The following is a 20656-nucleotide window of genomic DNA, read 5'->3' on the forward strand; positions in this document are numbered from 1 at the left end:
GATATAAATCGAAATGAAACTTTTTACCACTCAGGAAACTAAATGAATGAACATGCACAGCTAAACAAGCCAAATTTCATGACTGAATCCAAATCAGTTGAATCAGATCCACAATGTTTCTGAACCCCTTCTCCCACCTGTTCGCTAACCTCTGACTAATTGGTCCTATAAAAGCGTCAACATATCCTAAATAAAAGAACTGCTGTAAGGGCTGTGGTATAGTGGGTAGCACATAATATCCGACACTTAGAGCTGAGGAGCTCATGTTTGCAAAACAGGTTTGAATCTAATGCTTCCTATTCTTCTTCCCAATAATTTCCTTTTCTAAAACTCACTCGTTCGTTAAATGAAAGTTGCAAAAAGAAAACAGGAAATAAAAACACTGGTAAAACAGGTTTCAATCTAATGTTTCCAACTCCTACCAATAATTTCTTATCATAATTCTCACAAGTCTCACTAGCAAAAAGAAAAGATAAAAAATCTAATTAAATTAAAGTGTTTGCAAAACAGGTTTGAATCCAAAACTTCCTGCTCTTCTTTCATTTATTTGCTGTCATAAACATCACTATTCCCATATATAAATTGAGTTAAGTTAAGTTGTTGGTGCCGATATGCTATGAAAAACAAAATAAATGAAATAAAATAAAATGCATGTTCAAAGCAGTCTTGGAATGTTCTCGATGCCTTATTAAATTGTATTTTTTATCAATCCTATAAATGTAAGTGTCAAATAGGTTAGTAAAAAGTGGACTTTGAGGTGGGGTGCTTATATAGTCAACATTAGTTTGAATCGGTCTTATGATTTCAATCTAATTTGAATGAAAAAAAAAAGTAAAAAAGTAAAAAAAAAAAAAAAAAAAAGAATGGTTTCATTAAGCGCTTTCTACTAATGGTGTATTTGAAGTAGATTCTCAAGCATAAAAGTTCTCAGCAAAGCTCCTAATCAATGTGCAGGGCCGGTATGGAGCAGGTTTGATGTCTGAAGTGAAGTGGCAGCATTTGAATGATTAAACACCGCAGGAACCCGTGCTCGGCTCTCAGCAGGGGCTGTCGATAAGATGTGCGGCCGGGCGTGCGAGAGGGGCCGCGGTCGCTCACCTCTCTCGCAGTAGGGCTCTCCCTCCTCCATGTAGAAGGCCTGGTTCCTGATGGGCATTTTGCAGGCAGCACACAGGAAGCATTGTACGTGGTAGGTCATCTTCAGGGCGTGCATGATTTCCTGCAGAGAGGACAGAGGGGTGTGAGCGAGCTGCGCACGCCATCCATGAATTCACACTTTGAAAATCAGTCCACTCACACAAACACACTTTACACACTTAATAAAATCAGAATCAATATACAGCTTTTTGTATGTTTTGAGGTCATTTTTACATACTGTCATATTTTTATACCTTCGTAAAATGACCTTACATTGTATTCCGTTCCCCAGTTTTTGTATTATATTTAATGTATTATACTGATTAAGTCCTAGTAACGCTTAACAATCATTTCTGTATGTATGTGACACATTAAACAGTTTGCATAGATATGCAAACACGTGTGTGTGTGTGTATACAAGTTAAATTCAAATATTCATATATCCTCATATGGCCCTTAAGCTGCATTTATTTGATTAAACAGTAGAATTTTATAACGTTTTGTGATTACCATTTATATGTATTTTACAAATATTTATTTTTGTGATGGCAAAGCTGAATTTTCAGAATCCATTACTCCAGTTTTCAATGTTACATGATAATATGTTGATGCTTAAAACATTTCTTAGTATTATCAATGTTAAAAAACACGTGCTGCTTAAAATTGCTGTGAAAAACCATAATACATTTTTTCATGGTTCTTTAATGAATGGAAATTTTACACTTTATCTGTAAAAATGTAAGTCATAAATATCAATACTAATCAAATGAATTCATCCATGCTTAATAAAATTATTATTTACTTTAAAATAATATTACACTAAATTATACTGACCCCAAACTTTGGAATGATAGAGTATCAAAAAGTTATACTAGCATCCTTAATGGTGTTATAAACTTTTCCACTACTAATTTTGAATCAGTCAGTAGAGGATCTGCAGTGTGTATTTGTGTTGCAGAACAGTAGGAAATGCAGTTACCCCAGTTATCTTCTTCTTGCATTTGACACAGTTGGGTGAGTAACGGTTGTCATAGCACTTGGTGCAGTAAATGGATCCTTTTTCCTCAAAGAAGCCCCCCTCATCGAGTACCCTTTTACACTGACAGCACGTGAACTCCTCTGGGTGCCAGGAACGACCAAGCGCCACCACATATCGTCCCCTAGAACACGGACACACAAACACAGCCTTACAACAAAAGCTTTTGCACTGAAGTGAAAGGGTCAGCTGGGGCATCAACAGCTGGGTTTAGCACTCTTAAGTGTTCAATGTGCAAAAGCCATTCTAATGGAAATAGTAGGTCAGACACAGAAACCTACTCCATTCTGTATTGATTCTCCATGGTAGAAAGCCCAAGGACATGGCGCTATTTCTGTGCTCTGCGTATTTTAAGAAATATTGCTGCCTTACAAAGTTTGACACAACCTTTTTATCCCTCCCCATGTTTTCTCTCAGTTTTGTAAGTAATGACATTTAGCGCATAGTCATCATTGATTTGGAGGTATATTGGGCTGTCTGCGGTGGTCAGCTTTGGGATTTTGAAAGGGACAGTTCACCCAAAAATGACTGAACCGATTTGCTGAATCTGTCCTCGTGCAGGCCATATGAGATCTAGATGAAGTCTGGTTCTTCATCGGAACAGATTTGGAGAAATGTAGCATTACATCACTTACTCATCAATGGATCCTCTGCAGTGAACGGGTGCCATCAGAATCAGAGTCCAAACAGCCATTAGAGAGAGCATTATTATAGACAGAAGACTCCTATTTAAGTTGGAAGGAATTAAAGTTTAAAAACTTCTGGATGGATATGTTTCTGACAAATGCACAGCTTTCCAAGGACACATATATTACATATTGTAAAAAGGAGCAGAATAAGTCTCCGGTGTCCCCAGAATGTGTATGTGACATTTTAGCTCAAAATACCCCACAGATCATTTATTATATTATTTTGTAAATGCCTATTATAAATGGAAGCGGAGGTTTCATGCCTGTCTCTTTAAATGCAAATGAGCTGCTGCTCCCCACCCCTTTTCCAGAATAGAGCACCTCATACTTGCTAAAAACATCTGTTTTGGGTCTGATTATCATGTTTATTGCACTGAAATAATGTATTTTAAATAGTGCTGGGCAACTATTAATTAATTATTTCAATTGCGATTAATCACATGATTTTCCGTGATTAATCGCATTGGTATGCACAAAAATCAATAATGAATTTAAAAGTAGTGTATTCTGCTCAACATGTTGACTGATTGACTGGGGATTTTTGTGATGTTTTTATCAGCAGTACATTTCTCCAAATATGTTCTGATAAAGAAACAAACTCATCTTGGATGTATTGAGAGAGAGTAAATTGTCAGCAAATGTTTATTTCTGGGTGGACTATCTCTTTAACTGCTAATTTTGAGTCAGTGTTGAAGTCTGACTCCAGAGGCGGTAGAGGGCTAGCCGTACCTAATGATCTTGTTGCATGCGGCGCAGAGCGGTGTGCGGCCGCTGGAGTCGGCGGGGTTCTGCTGTGCTGCCTGCATGATAGAGCTGCGGTTCTGCATGGGAGTGGGTTGGACCGGCTTTTGGTGCTGTGTGACCACTGTGCTGGTCTTGTCTGGATGGTAACGGTCTGCGAAACCGGGATCCGTCACCCATGGCGGCCGGCAGGCTGGACCAGATTTCGTTGGTGCTTCAACTGGCGCTAAAAAAAAAAGTAAAAGGACAATGAAACTCAATACATGTATTTTTCCAGCACTTCCTCACTATGAGCCAACAGAGACCTGTTACAAGTGTGTACATTTATAGGCTGCTATTAAAACCAGTGCAGCTGTAGTCTAAAATGGCTTGATTTTATCCAGGGACCAACCTATAACACAAAGACATCTATCGAAATGCTGCTAACACCACGAGAGGAGAGCATTAGGAGTGGCTCATGGTTTAATTCAGCTTATATAAATCACATCTCAAGAGAGTGATAATTGACTCATATTATCATCATTGACTATAAACACATCAGTGCCACTTATGTCTTACTTTACCCATTAACATCAGGCCTGTCTGAGCCAGCCGGGCCGCTCCGTGAACAAGTCTGTTTTATGGGAGTTAAGTCTTCCCCGTGGGAGCGAGTCTGGGCCGGGAGTCAGTGTGTACTGTGAGAGTCAATCTATTCTGTCTGTTCTGAGAGTACTTACCTTCAACTTCATCAGGTTTGTCTGCTGGCTTGGACTTGGCAGGACTGGGAGTTACTCCGTGACTGTAGAAAGAAAATTTCCCTTCAGTACACATGCCTTGATAAAACGGCTTTAGCCAATGAAAATGTTATTAAGCTACACAGCACAACCTCTGACATCTACATCCTGGATGGAAATTACACTCCTTAACAAAGAGATACTTCGTGCCATGTATTTAGATGCAAGTTAAAATACAAGATAGGTGTTTTTTGTTGTTGTTGCTTTAATTGTAAATAAAACATTACATGTAATGCATTTACATTTCATTTTATTTATTTATTTTATTTAGTTTTTAATGATAATTCTTATTTATTAAAATTTGGCATAACAAGAGCAACAATTTATAAATAAATAAAAATTGTAAACGCTCATGGTGTTTTAACATTTTACACAGTTACTTGATTGTTCCAAAGGCTTGAAATCACTTCTAAAATTAGTCTACCCAATTATCCAGGTTTTCAAAAAAGCTTAAGAATCTTATTTTTAAATAAATATATATTTATAGCTTATTTTATTTATTTATTTTTTTTTTTTTTTTTTTGTCATATGAAATCATTTTGTTTCTCGGGACCCCCTTGGAAGAGTTGTGACTGACCATTGTGTGGTTGTAGCATACTGTATATACTGCTCTAAAAAAAAAAAAAAGTTGACTGTACTGTAGCATTTATGAGTTTTTCTTCATACATAACCAGAATTAGATGAACAAGTACATCCAGATCCTGTACTTCATCATAACTACAAGATCGCACAAGAAGAACACAGTCATGAGTTTTCTGGGTTTGTGTATATGATTATGTGTGCATGTTGTTTAATTGCTTCTCAAAATAATTAATGTCCTGAAGTTCCCTGGGCTTAAACATGTCATTCATTTATCTAAAGTAAGCCAAACAAGTCTGTCTTGTGATTTATTTATTTTTATTGCCAAACACTGTTTAAAATGATACCAGCTGGGCAAAGCAAGATACCGAACGATTAAATCTCTAGCTGAAAATTTTTACAAAATTAGAATCTGTGCATACTGAATCCAAACAATGTCTAATTAATCTCTTATTTGCACAAAACCCAGTCTCAAAAACATCTCAGTTCTGTTCCAAATCCTAGTGTGCTGCCCACCAAGGCAATATTTTTAGGCACCATAGGCACAACCACAACAGGAAGTCTGTTCCAAACAGTAGGCTTGAAAATTACCCTCATTTCTCACCTTGTTTTGGATGAAATCTAAAGTAAAATAGCCTATCCCAGAATGCACTGCGCTGAATTTTATCCAGAAGCTATAAAATTTGATCAAAATAAATCAGTTCCATCTATTTAGGCAATTCTACATAATACTTATACAAAGCAATGCTTAGAATATTAAGTTAGCTAAACTAGCAAGATCTAAACCCATCATCTATCTGCTGAAAAACCTATCTAAACCAGGTTAAGTTAGCCTGGGGTGAAATAAATATAGGTTAATTTACAAAGGTTAGTTACCATCCCTTCTCCAAACAACTAGAAAACAGCAGTTGCATAAAATGGTAAAAAATATTGAAATGAAGAAAAGAGAACAAGCATAGCTTGAAGGAAATAAAGGAGGACAGCAGAGTGTTTCACAATGTTTTATGTTCTCAGAGACACGAGTCAACAGATTCTTTTATCTTATTGGAGACAGATCCAGAGGAAGAGCGATCAGATGACATCATAATAGTTAATTATGCTTAATTACAGTCAGGAAAAGAAAAGACAAAGAAAAGAAAGAAAGTTGAGACAAATCACAAGGGGGGCTACACAACACAATCAGAAAGAAAAAAAAGAGCAATAGTAACAGTCCCGTGATGGATAACGCCACTGAACAACCACAAAAATAACAACAATAAAATAACATGATTTTCAGTTTGTAGAAAGGTACCACTTGAAAGAGACTATGTCACACCAACAGCATTCAGATATTCCTAACGGGAACTTGACTGTAGGGCTCAGTTTGCATGGTTTTTCCCATTATGCCTGCATTTGTTTGTGCTATTTTTAACTTGTATTTTTTATTAATTTGTTTTTTACTTTTTTTTCATTAACTTGACAACCCCCCCAATCCCCTTTTATTTTTTTTTGTCCTGGTATAGCTGGGGTCGGTGTTCACCCATAGGTGGCACGCGGTGGTGCATTTGTATCTAGCGCGGCTGTATCTCAGCCACCTCGGCCGTCTGATGCCCGGGAGGCAGAGCGTTCAGGACTTGATGTTGAGGGCACGGGCAGATCTCTCGTGATGCCAGTCTCTCAGCCTGGCATAGCGGGGACTCTGAATCTCAGAGAGGAACTTTTCCCTGCCATTTAGTGCACCAAAGAGGACAGGAAATTAAAAGAGCAGTGAGGACAAAACAGAAGGAGAGAAACACATGCCAGCACATACACAAAGACAAAAGAAGGGAATGAATATGAGGTTGAGAGAACAGCAAAACAGAAAGAAGGAGGAATAAAAGATGCAACATATGCAAGTAGTGATGAATTCAGAATTCAGTATCTGTAGATAACCAGGCCCAGACAGAATCTGCAGACTTTTCCCCCTCAGGTTTTCGGTTTTGATTTTAATGAAAAACCTGCTAAATGGATTTGGAACTGAGAGAACTACACGCTTACTGGCGGCACAATCTAATGAGCCAAAAGTTTTAAGGGCGTTTGCACACAAGAGAGTTTTGATGGAAAGTAATGCATAAGATGTTTTTTTAAGGGTGTGGAAAGAAATGATTTGGTATAAAATCAAGCGGGAATATAGGAAAGTACATTTTCGATCCAAATTCAATTTCGTCCAAATTCTCTTGCTTTCATAGATGTTCAGAATGTTTTAGGTATCAAAGCTGTAAAATTCTCATTTCAACTTTAAACACTCATTGTGCTTAAAATTTAAATGCACGTCTCTTATGCTCAAAAAGGTGCATAAAAAACTAGGGATGCACCGAAATGAAAATTCTTGGCCGAAACCGAAAACCGAAAAAGAGAAAACCAAGGCCGAAAACCGAAACCGAAACACCGAAAGAAATTATGCCAATTATTAGTACCATTGCATTTATTGCTATGACCGTGTACTAACTTTACTAAAATTAAGACATTGCAATTGCATAAATTAATATTAAAGTTTCAAAGATAATTATAATTACATAACTTATTTAAAAAAAACATAAAAATACATAATTACAAATGATGCAAATATTTATTAAGCACATTGCAACAATGCACAGTATAAAATAAAATTCAAACTAAAAATGTATCCCACTCATGTGTATATTTAATAATAATGTACAGGCCTACTGGCCTGCAGAAAGGTTGTAAAATGAACAGTTCTCTCATAAAAACAAAGTGCATTTAGGTGAAGTGCATTTGAAATTTTTCTATGCAGGACTAGAAAGTGCATTACTTCTCCAGTTGGCAAGACTGTTATCACTTCTGGGGATGGGGACTTCAGACAGTTAACCATCTAGCTGTTGAGCAGTTGAGCTTGTCATCTGCCTGACATTTGAGAAATATTTGAGAGAGTGTATTTAAATAGGGCCAGGGCATAAATAAACATTTTTATCAAATTAAAGCAGAAATCTAGCATAAATACGGCTACAATCTGATATTATGTATGTATGTTCGTGTGTGTGTGTGTGTGTGTGTGTGTGTGTGTGTATATATATATATAGTAGCCTAAGAACAAAATAGCCAACGTATTATTATTATTTGAGGCACTTTCTTGCAGAATTCCACTGAACATATCAGACACCGATGGTGCATGCCACTCATCTGGTGCAGAGATCAGTCTTTTTTTCTGCGCTCTGATCTCTGTCTCCTGCGCTTGGCGCTTCTCCGTCTCCACGCGGGTTCTCCGCATCCAGCGCATCCTGGATCATTTCTTGTGCGCGCTGCCTTATTTCCGCATCCAAGTAACGTTAATGGTCTTTATAACGCGGATCAAGCACATTCGCGATGAAGTGCAGAGGATCCGAAAAGATCTCAATGAGACGTGTGCTAACAGACTCTATAAGACTGTACTTTTCTTTGTTTTTACTTCGTGGTCCGTCTTAATCTCTTTGTTAGGAGACGTTTTAGTGCTGCGAATAAAGGAATACGAAGAGAGAGAATGTTCTCACTGGTGTTAAGTGAATGTCGCGTGGAGCTCGTGGTCTGCGCTATGCAGGTGCACGTGCAGGTCTTCTGTTTGCGTCATCACAATATTTCGGCTGGTTGTTTCGGTGATAAAAGTCTATCGGCCGAAAACCGAAAAGGCCATTTTCGGCCGAAAATTTTCGGTGGCCGAAATTTCGGTGCATCCCTATAAAAAACACAGTAAAAAAATAAATAAAAGAAAATTTTAAAAAGAAGAAGTAATATTGTTAAAAAAGATCACAATTTAAAATAGAAAACTTTTTATTACCAGTGTTGCTTTGCTTAATATTTTTGTGGGAAAATCTGAATTTTTTTAAGGATTCTTTAAAAGAACAGTGTTTATTTAAAACTAAAATATTATGTAATATTAGAAATCTTATGTAATATAATACATTCCTTGATCAGTTTAAAGCATCCTTCCTCAGTTTTAATTTCCTCTGAAAAATCTCACTGACTCTAAACTTTTGTATTTAAAAGTCAATTCCTCTGCTCTTGTGGCCTAATGGAATGGCAAAATTTCTCTCGGATTACAGAACTCCATAAACCCTTGCATTTGTCCTCTACATGAGGCATCATTCCCATCAAAAATCAATGAATTTGAATTGGTATCTGACACGCTGTAATCTATATTGATGAAACTCTATGTTATGCAAGAAAGGCATTTATATTCTGCAGAAATCTGAGGGCAGGACTCTGTGAAGGTCTGATTATAAGGCACACAGCACTCGGCGTATGAAGCTATACTGCAAATGCACAGATCAGACAACGGCTCATAATGCGGATCAAAGCATATTTTCAGCGTCTCTCCGCAGAGAGCTGAACACCGTGATCTCCTAATGAAGGTGCTAAAAGGTCAGAGCCAGCCATTTAATGCTTCAAACCACACTTCATTAGCAAGTTCACGCAGTTCTTTACCTGGACCTTTTCATGTTCTCATCATCCGGGTCCTGCACTGAGGAAAGCAGGAGAGATACAGATCAGACCAACCGTTAGACACAAACACAATATAAAATCCACTGCCAATAACTGAACAACGCTGCAAAACACTTGAAGACCGCTGCTTGTAAAGGGACTCCCCATCACCTTTTAACATGAGAGTCAATCCTGTGATATGTACAGATTCGGTACAGCAACAATGGTTGACTGAACACCTCTTTCCTACCACTTACTCCAGAGCAAATCAAAGCCACTCAGGCTCTAGATCACATAAAGGAGAAAATCTCGGCCATAACCCTTTAAGCTACAGATAGACGACATTTCCCACTTCTTTATGATCCCACTCTCAATATCAGATCAGCGGTTGTGTCCTCTAGGACATGCTTTCATGCCCTCCTACACTCAGATTAGTCCCTGCCACTAAGTAAAGATGGGATTTAGGAAAGGGAGTTTTTTTAAGGAACTTAGGAACAGGGCTGGGAGCTACAACTGTATTTACTGTGCTGCTAAAAATGTGTCAACCGGTTTATACCACAGTAAATATACAATGCAAAAATCTGACACAAAGTCAAAAAAATAAAGATTACTTTGACAACTTCACTAAGTAGTTTTTTTTTTCTTAGCAATGTGTCGCTTCTTCCCTAAACTTTATGATGCATTAACATTAGTTAATCCAATTAACTAACAGTAACATGAAATTATAATGAATAGCATTTAATACATTAACATTAGTTAATCCAATTAATTAAAAGTAAAATTAAATTATGAATATAATTTCATACAGTAACATTAGTTATTCAAATTAACTAACAGTAACATTAAATTATATTGAATATCATTTTAGCATTAAAATTGTAAAGTTCATAGATGTGTGCGTACCAGCTATTTTACAACGACTTTAAATGTTACTCATTCATTATTTGAACTCAAATATTAACAAAACAAAACAAAAACCTAAACATCTCATCACGAAGAAGCTTCTTTCGTTTTGTCACTTAAGTTCCAAATAAAAGGAGAAAATAAAATAAACAAAACAAAAAAAGGCATATTTTGGTTTGTGTCAATTAGGTTTCAAATAAAAGTAGACAATAAAAGTTAAATAAAATTTCTAGTTTAAACTAGATTAGTTAAAAAAAATTAAAATGAAAAACCAAAATAACACTAAATTACAGGGGAAATAAATAAATAGTTTTGGTTGAATTTCTGGCACAAATAATGCCCTTGTGATATCCCAGTATGCGAACAGTATGAAAAGTTTTATCATGATTGAAGATTTTGGTCCTAACTCCCACCCTCTCTTAGGAATGTCTTTTTCCACATTACTTCACAAAATACTGACTCAGAGAAATTATCTTTCCAAAGAAACCCGTTGACACAAATGAGTTTATGCAGAAGACCCCAAATGAGAAACACAAGTGCTCTGAGAGGAGTATACGGCGCTGACAGGCTGCGGTCTGAACGTGTCTGACTTACTGAAGTCAGTGCCTGTGAGCTGGGCCAGGATTCGGAAAGAGCGAGACTGGGTGGTGCCGGTGCGTGGCTGCCAATCCTCCGTATCCTGGATCAGTCTCTTCTTACTGCGATCGTTGGGGATGAAGCAGGGCATGCTTTCCACCCGCAGACCGTGCCTGCAGACAGGAGCCCTTCATGACCTCTCTCATTCACCACAGCAGCACAGCACACCGCGAACAAAAAATGTAAAGAAAATAAAATCGGCTTCACGTAATGTGTGCAGCACGGCAAGAGACGACTAACCAAACACAGTGAGGGAATGTGCAATACATGATGATAATAAAAAAATTAAAATAAAAACCTGGGGTGCATGAATCCCCTTACAAAATCTTACCATGGTAACCAATGTTTCTGACCAATTCAGCAGTTGGTATTATTGCAGTTATTGTTGCTGCTACACCAAGCTATCACCGATCTATAGTTACTCTAATAGATCGGTGATAGCTTGGTGTAGCAGCAACAATAACTGCAATAATACCAACTGCTGATTTGGTCAGAAACATTGCAACATATATATATATATATATATATATATATATATATATATATATATATATATATATATATATATATATATATATATATATAATGTTGCAGAAACTATGATTAGCACAGTAAATTTTATAAGGTGATGTTTTAGCAATAGGGTTTTCAACCTGAAGTAAGGCTTTTAAAAATATTTTGTATTTATTTTCTATTAAATTTCCAATTGTTTAATAATAATTTTATTAATTTCTAATTTTACTCAATTTAATTCTTTCTTAACTAAGAATGCTCATTATTTTTACACATTTCATTTATTAATGATTTAATTATAGCTATTAATATTAATTAAAAATTACATGTATACTTTTTATTATTTACAGCAAAAATAACTACACTAAGTTGATTAGAAATAAAAGGAAAATAAAACATAAATTAATAAGTAAACAAAATATATATTTAAAAAAAATTAACCAAATAAATAAATAAAAAAGTAACAATTAGTGTATATAAACAAATGTTCATAATTTCCTTTAACCATTTTATTTGTTAATTGTCTGCGTTTTTGTTAATTATAGTTATTAATTTGTATTTTTATCAAATTGCATAATAGTTTTTAATTGTATTACTTAATAATGAAATGCTAACAGTGCTTGGGCTGGTTTCCTTTTCCAGATTTCTAATAAAATTTTTATTACATATTGTTGGCTCTCTATGTGTTTGCAAAAAAGCATCTGCTAAATGTATAAAATGTCAAAAACGACACAGACAATCATTACTAATTTTATCATTAAATTATTTAATGTAACAATGTTAATAGTCTCCATTAAAGTTATTTAACAGATAATAATAATGATTATTATTATTTAACTGAGGTCCGTGAGCTGGCTGAGAGTCTGGTGAGGCCTGGGTCTGTAAAGGCTGAAAACCCTGTTTTCACACATCAGATTCATAACTACATGCACACAAAACAATAAATCAAAACACCCACGAAATGTGATTTCAGTTCAGGCTCCACATCAGTGCTTCATGCTCTATTGAAGTCACTCAGAGTGCACGACTACATTTGCTAATAGTTTCAAACGACCCATCAGCTAAAGTGCCGTGTTTCAATACAGTTCAACTACCGAGTGAAAAAGCAATGAAACACGGTCTGATGTCGTGGAAAGCAAGAGTTTATTAGTGAGGTCAGCAGCAGGTCTACGCTCTTTCAGCAACAGCATTAGAGCCACAAGCATTCAGCACTTACTTCCCCTCAGGGTACAACTCCTCACAGAAGACTTCTCCTCTAATGAACGGCAGAGTGAAGGAAGACAGAAAAAAAAAACAGGATGAGGAACACAAATAACAATAGAGAGGAAGAGTGGGAGCAGAACAACAAAGAACACAAGTGTCCATTAAAGCAGCCTGGCTTTAGACTGAGAGAATGGAGGCCGTCCACTGCCGTCTGAAATATCATCGCTGGCTGGAATAAAGCTGTACATTTACGATCCCTCAGTGAATAATTACAGAGCGAGACGGCAGCTTCGATGTGAGAAATCTGCCATCTCCTAAAGCCAGAGCTGCTAGAATGCAGACTTGGGAATAGGGAAGGATACATTCAAATTAGGAAAAAAACATATGAAAAGGATAAAAGGCCAAAAACAATAATTGCACGCAATTCTCAAAACAGGAGGGAAATAAGGAAAGGCATTACTAACTTGTCAAGAACTTCCATCTGTAGAATGACAATAGAAATAAAGAGAAAGAGAGAATAGTTTAGAAATAAATAACACAGAAATGCAGAGAAGGATCAACAGCATTTAGAAAGACAGGATGCAGACACAAACAAAGAAAACTGGGGGGTTTTAACTGGGGAAAAAATACACTGTGTGTTTTAAGTAACAAAACGAAAAAAAAAAAAACAGAAAAAAAAACATGAGCAATCTATTTATTATTAATAAAAATTAAAAATATATATATTTTATTAAATTTACACAACTGTCTAAGCCTGGGAATATATATATATATATATATATATATATATATATATATATATATATATATATATATATATATATATATATATACACACATATACCCACAACACTGCTAAAATAAAAATTAATTGGTTTTTATATTTTCAAGTCTTTTAAAATGTAATGTTTTCCAGTAACTGCAAAATTGCAATTAGAAAAGAAAGAAAAGAAATTGTATAATTTTTATTTAGTAAGGATGCATTAATTTAATCAAAAGTGACAGTAAAGACAGTTATGTTACAACAAAAATCTATTTATTTTTTTTTTATTATATTTATTTTAGTTTTCTATTCAGATAATTCAGGAAAAAAGCATCACAGTTTTCAAAACATAATGACAAAAATGGGTTTCATAATTAATTATAAGAACCACTATTATATGCATATATTTTACACACAAACACGCACACAGACAGTCAGACACAAATATCACCAAATATTTACACACTTATAGAATACAATACTTTTAATTTGAACATGTTTGTTGGTATCATTCCATCAAGACTGCAAGCAACAGTGGCCCTCAGTGAACAGTCGTAAAAACAAGCTTGTAGGTGTGCGGTGCTTTAAACATGCTCAGAATGCTGACGTGACTGAGATCTGAGAGATCACACACACACACACACACACACACACACACACACACACAGTGCTAGATCGCAAACACACTCGCAAAGCTCCAGCAGCCGATCTCTGATTCCCTCGCGTTTCCTCCACTACACACTGCAAAACTTCAGAGCTTTCTACTCTGGATCTTAGCAGAAAATGTTCCCACAATCCAACTGAAGTTCAAGTCTTAGTTTTTTTCACCTTTTGAATAAAACAAAGAGCACATCTATTTGAATAGAACATCTCCTTCATGCAATTTGTTTGTGAGGAAACTTGTGTTAAGGTGGATTCGTACAGGAGCCTTTCCAAGTAAGGCTGTTAAGTAATTCAGCACCGGGGCCGTAACGGCACTTTGAGAGCTCAGCAGATTTTATGGGAGGGTCTCGACTCTATAAACAGCAACAGACAACATCAAGTCCTGGCCTAAAGACAGATCTCAACCTTCTCGACCCGGACAGATCAAAACCTTAGACCTTCACAGACTCCTTCAGGTGTTTACGTAAAAACCAGCACAATTTTCCAGCTTCTGACTCCACCGGACTTGACTGCTAACAGCTGTTGTTTTGATCATCTTAAATAAAAGTGCTTGTTAAAATTCAGAAAAAGGTGCAGAATGTCCCCGCAGAGGGATGGCAAAGAGGAAAACAGATGAAGACGGCCTGTTCGCATGGATCCCAGAGCAGTCTGGTCACCGGGGTGGTGATGCAACAGCCTGTTCCAACAAGGAAAACAGACACAGCTGCTTAACGCCATGTTGTTTATCACAAGCACACACAACAAATCCAGAAAAACACTGCAGGCCAGACCCTTCAAGTCGCTGACCTCGAATCTCCTGCCTCACTATGTAGGAACGCAACACAGACTTAAACTTTCAGAGACACAATTCAGACAATGGCATCACTGCATCGCCAGAAACACGCAGCCTTGGGAATGACGAGCTCATTATTGTGGACTGAGCTCATCAAGAACGTCCCGTGGCAATCAAAGCTTGTTTTAAAGATGGGATATGAGGCCGGGTCTCTGTCGGAGACCTGGCTGGCTGGTCACCTACCCATTGTGAGTCTGCGGCGAGTTGAAGTTAAGCTTGGGGGCGTATGACACCGGCTTGATGACGGGCCCCTTGCTGGCATTGCCAGGGGCTGCAGAGAACGGCCGTGCCATCTTGTTTATGGCCGTGCTCGGTGCGAATGAGTACTTGGGCTGACTGGATGCAGGTGCGAGTGAATCCTGAGTGTGGAGAAAGACAGTGCAAAAGCAACACCATGCAGGTCAAATCATGCACACACATTAGTGGCAGCACTGGTTAATGCACAATCCCAGACACAATTTTAAAGGCTTAATCCTTGCTAAATGAGAGGATTGTCACAGCAAATTGTGAGCATAGTGAGAGTGGAGGGGGATTGTTTGAGAAGCGCGAACACACCCTGGACACAAATATTTATCTTGAGAACAGGCCAAGGTACAGCTAAAAGGTCCTCCTTCATTTCAGCTGCACTCTGCTTCTGACTGGGTTGAAAGTAAAACTATAACTGATATGACCTGGATTATAACAGGCACTGCTGCAGAGAGCCGTGCTATGGGCTTTTGCAGCCACATGAGGGCGCAGTGTCTCCCAATCTCATTTAGAGATTTGTTTCAGTTTTCATAATGAAATAATAATCTGAGTGACATTTTTTTTTATTAAATTTTTTACCTTTACACAAAATAAAATTGTACAAGTTTATTTTACAAGTTAACAGTTTTCATTTAATTAAATATATTTGCTATTTGTGTCAAATATAAAACAAAACAATTACATACATTGCACACATATACACATTTTATACACACACACACACACACACACACACACATAGAATGTTTAACAAAATATTGTATAAAATAACATTTAAATTATATATTTAAAAATATATAATAATAATAATAATAATAATAATAATAATAATAAATACAAATTACACAAATATAGTTAAAGCTTGAAATTCTATAGTTAAAAATCGAAATGTAAAAGCTGTAAGTTTATTAACTTTTGCTGTTATACAATGCCCACGTGGCCCTACTGGGAAATGCAGATTCAGTCTGGGTTTGTGCATTCTGTGGCGATGCATATTCAACCAAAAATTGTTGAAGGAAGGTTTAAACAAGACCAAAAGCAAGATGTTGAACATTTGAATCAGACTGGAAAACAGACAAACCACCCAAACTTCCGCAATACACTGCAACCAGCACATGAAAGCCAAAAGAGCCATGAAACTTACATGAGAATGAGTTATGAATGAGCTATGAAAGCTGTGAAATCACACTAGTTGAAAGCTGAAATTGAGTATGTGCTTGGGAATTAACTTCGATATTATTTGGGGACAAAGTTATTCCAAGAAATAAGTTAAATCTAAGAAAAAAATAAATAAATAACTTCATTTAGGAAGTCCAAGGATGTCCTCAAAGATAAAAAACAGAAATATTCATACATAAATAGTAAAATATTTACTCTATATATTAATTCATTCTAAGAGTGAAAAAGTTCTCTTTCAGGGGCTATATATAAATATATAATGACCTTACATAAAAACAAAAACATCTATGGCAAGAGATTTAGATAGCTAGTGTGTGTTTGCTCAGTTCTGAAGTATTCAAAGCAGCTGAGAACTGGAGAACCACTCTAAATGTGCTTCTTCTGATATCAGGAGCTGGTTAAGTGGGTCTTGCGAAAGCTTCGCAGTTCTGTCCAACACAGGAGAAAAAGGGCAGCTGTCTTACCTTCTGCTCTCCTCCAGCAGGATTAAAAGCTCTGCAGAGAGAGAAGCACAGAAAGAATTTACTTGAGCTCATTCATAAAGATTACTCTCTTTCACTGCAATGCTTAAAATGTTAACTAAGGACAGTCTAATGGACAGACAGATATTTTTCCAAACACAACAAGACTCATGGGAATTAAATCGGTTCTTTCTGGTTTCAAATCCCATTTTGTCAGTCTGAAAGGAATGTTGCAGCTGTAAGTGTGAATTAATACCTGATGGTTTCCAAATGATTTTGAGCTGACATGTGTGACTCAAACATGTGGAATAGCAATGTATCAGATAAAAAAAAAATAATAATAATCTAGTTAAATGAAGTCATAAACACTCAAAACAGATCTTAAAAAGACCTTTTTCCAACTATGCTTTTACTTTTTTTTTTTTTTTTCTTTGGCGCATTCTTCTTGTATTAACTATAAACAAAAACATTTCAAATGCTACTTTGAAGTACCCTAAAGCATCACATTAAAGACCAATGATACATGAACATGAGAATCATACAATCACACAGTTAAATAAAAAAAAAAGGTGTTGTTTGCTGCGCTCCAAATATCAAAGCACCATGGTATTAACATCCAATATCATCACTGTCCTCAAGATGAGCACTGTATTCAAGAACTTCTGGCCTAAACTGGACCGTCTAGTAAAAAGAGTTGCATTTCATCTGTGACCTCCACATGAGTCTGAATTTCCTGTGCCTATACACCACTTCCTATGTCAGCCATGGTGTCCTTTTGCACAGTGGCCTGCTTACAGATAGCCATTTAGAGAGAAAATGTAGAAGCAAATATCACAACAAGACTGTTTTACAAGAGTTATCTATTACAGGAAATGGCAGAGGAAATGAACAGTGTCCAGTGCAACTGACTAATATATATATATATATATATATATATATATATATATATATATATATATATATATATATATATATATATATATATATATATATATATATATATATATATATATATATATATATATATATATACACACACACACACACACACACACACACACACACACACACACACACACACACACACATATATATACACACACACTGACAGTTGCAATATATATCTGAACTGTATATTCTATTTTCAAATCGGTTTTCCTGCAAGGTAGGTAGGAAGGTAGACACACAAACAAATATATAAATCTTGCAATGTTTTCCTAAAATTCATTATACCAGCTTTTCTTCACTTTGTATGCAAAGATGAAATTTTCACAGGCAAAAGAAAGTCATCGCATTTTGACAAAATTACAACAGCATCAAGACAAATCTCTTCTGATTTCAAATTAAACTTGAACACTGACCAAAAGCACACAAGAAGGGCAAACCAGGACAACCGTCTAAAGCAACAAAGCTAAAAAGAGACTTTGTGTTTAAAGAAACCACAATTGAAGAGGTTGCCCAAATGGCTATCAAAGGCCATGTAAACCAAAACTAAACCACCCTCTGTAATAAAAGTATACTACGGAATAAATACAGACATGCTCAGACGTTTGTCTTCAAGCTTGCCTTTCCATGGGACGCAAACATTGTAATTTATCAGACAGACACACTGACATGTCTGACAACCAAAGCTTCCCAAAACAATAGTCAGGAAACTAGTCATCTATCAGCGTACTGGGCAAAGGGGTAATTATGAACTTTGACAAACAGATGTTTTCACAGTTATGTCACAACAAACTCCACAATGAAATGACTTCATCTAACCATCGGCGATATGACTCATGAGGACACGCCCACTCTCATTCGCACCTCCAATCAGCTCATCCCGTCTCCCAGCATTCCAAAGATGTGGCCTGTGACAAAGAGCTGTCTGGAGAATAGGAAAATCTCTGCATCATGAACACTTTATGACTGAACCGACCTCATTCATGTCCTCCCTCATTCCACAGCACTTTTTATAGAGAGAATCTCTATAAACTCTTTGACCTGAAACAGCCCTAAGTAATGACGGGGTATTTAATCTCATGAAGAAGTGTCAAGACAAAGTTATATTTCACCCTAAAAATGTATTTAAATTTATAAAAATCTGTAATATTGTGAAATATTATTGTCATTTCTAATACTGGTTTCCCATTTTAATATACTTTAAAATGAAATTTATTTCTGTGACGCAGTGCTGAATTTTCATTAGCCTTTACTCCGGTCTTCATTGTCACATGATCCTTTAGGAATTATTCTAATATGCTGATTTATTTTCAGTCCTGGAACAATTGTGCTGCTTAAATCTTTTGTAAACCTGCGATAGGTTTGACAAATGTTTTGCATATATTCACTGGAGTCATGCATATATGAGCTAAGCCCTGTTTTATCGATGGAGACACATTTCTCATAACTCAAGCACAAGTTTTTATCCCTCTTCACTTAAACAGGCCATTACTAACCGCTACCAGCGCTTACCTATGTGATGACATATAAATGATTCTCACACACCCAAAAAAGGAAGAATACCACATTCATAGCTGTGGTTTGGACCATTAAACAGGCTCTTCATCTTCTTGTGTTGATCACAGGGACGGCCTAATGACAGAGCAGGAAGAAGCACATCGGTCACTCTGCAACTACGCTCATCTTTCCCATTACTCATCTCTTAGCCACAGACATTAGACTCTTTCCACCAGTAGCTTATGGTCTGTCTGAGGGCAGTAAGGTCCATTTGAAATGTTCCTTTTTTTGGGCTTTTCCTTTCTGCAGTTGCCCAAAAGTAGTGCAATGTAAGCGATTTCAAAATTGCATCCCAAAGCATTGGAGTTTTCCCATCTCCGTGCTGGAAAGCGAAGGTCAGCTCAAGTCACGGAGTTACCACTATGCTTCCAAATTATCTGCTCTACCTTTAGCCCTCTACCTTTAGTCGTCTGAGCCATCGGAGAGTTTTATTACAAGAAACTGAAAGATTTGTTCTATGCATTTAATACCGTCTGCACAAAACAAGAAGCCCAGAGATCTAGAGGCCATTTAATACTGCTTAAATGCCACAGAAGCTACCAAGGCAAATTATCAGCATGGCACAATGTGATGTGATCACTATTTCTATCTCTATGAAGAAAATAAATGTGATTTTTACTTCTGGGCTGGACTGTTGCACTCTATAAGCAATGCTTTCATCATTCTGAACAAAACAATAGTAACCCACCATAAACAGACTACCAAAATACTATTAACTAAGGTAAATAGTGTCTGACAAAATTAGTTTTTCTTCCAAAGTCCAGGAAACTGCTCTTTGAAGGCTCTTTGATATCATCACAGCTGTAAACGTCTGAGTATCTTTGTTTTGTTGATTCTAATGCAACATGGGTTGTAAAAGTCACAGTCTATCTTTCAAGACTGTAATAAAAGGGTTAACAGTGATGTATTAACCAAAGAACTCAATTTCCTGTGAAGTCATCCTCTCTCCATGTGATACTGACACTCAAATGCGATGAGTAAGTGTGTGTGTGTGTGTGTGTGTGTGTGTGTGTGTGTGTGTACCTGCTCAAAGTGAGAGCGAGGGAGTCGCTTGCAGCTCTGATCTTGTTCTGTGCCTCCACATGGGTCATCTCCTCTGCGTTGGCATCAGAGATGGACACCAACCAATCCCCAACACCCACTCCGGCATGGGCCGCCTTACCACCTGGGGTCAGCTGAAACAGCCACAGAGAGCAAACATTAGTCAGTCTGTATGTAATGAAGTGTCATGAGATGACTAACTATAAACATTTTAAATCTGAACCAGATTTAATCTTTTTTGAATAGCAAGTGGTTATGAAAACATAAATGTATGCTTTTAAGCAGACGCTTTTATCCAAAGCGACATACTAAGGCTAACATTTTT

At 36.6% G+C, this 20656-nt stretch overlaps 1 protein-coding gene across 3 annotated transcripts in view; it reads right to left on the minus strand.

Annotated features, from left to right (window-relative positions):
* LOC127971573 (PDZ and LIM domain protein 7) overlaps nt 1–20656 on the minus strand; it is a 42969-nt gene that overhangs the window by 3747 nt on the left and 18566 nt on the right. For 2 of the 3 annotated variants that reach the window (XM_052574673.1, XM_052574674.1), the window contains exons 3-12: nt 20314–20465; nt 16792–16822; nt 13109–13125; nt 12658–12696; nt 10887–11041; nt 9393–9429; nt 4320–4381; nt 3592–3829; nt 2117–2297; nt 1099–1219 (exon numbers count right to left, since the gene is read on the minus strand). In XM_052574673.1, coding sequence (XP_052430633.1) covers nt 1099–1219; nt 2117–2297; nt 3592–3829; nt 4320–4381; nt 9393–9429; nt 10887–11041; nt 12658–12696; nt 13109–13125; nt 16792–16822; nt 20314–20465 — 1033 coding nt within the window. Of the gene's footprint in view, nt 1–1098; nt 1220–2116; nt 2298–3591; nt 3830–4319; nt 4382–9392; nt 9430–10886; nt 11042–12657; nt 12697–13108; nt 13126–15085; nt 15262–16791; nt 16823–20313; nt 20466–20656 lie in introns of all 3 variants that reach the window. The other variant, XM_052574675.1, reaches the window with a different exon arrangement.

Source organism: Carassius gibelio, chromosome B14, assembly GCF_023724105.1.
Source record: "Carassius gibelio isolate Cgi1373 ecotype wild population from Czech Republic chromosome B14, carGib1.2-hapl.c, whole genome shotgun sequence".
NCBI classification, from domain to species: Eukaryota; Metazoa; Chordata; class Actinopteri; order Cypriniformes; family Cyprinidae; genus Carassius; species Carassius gibelio.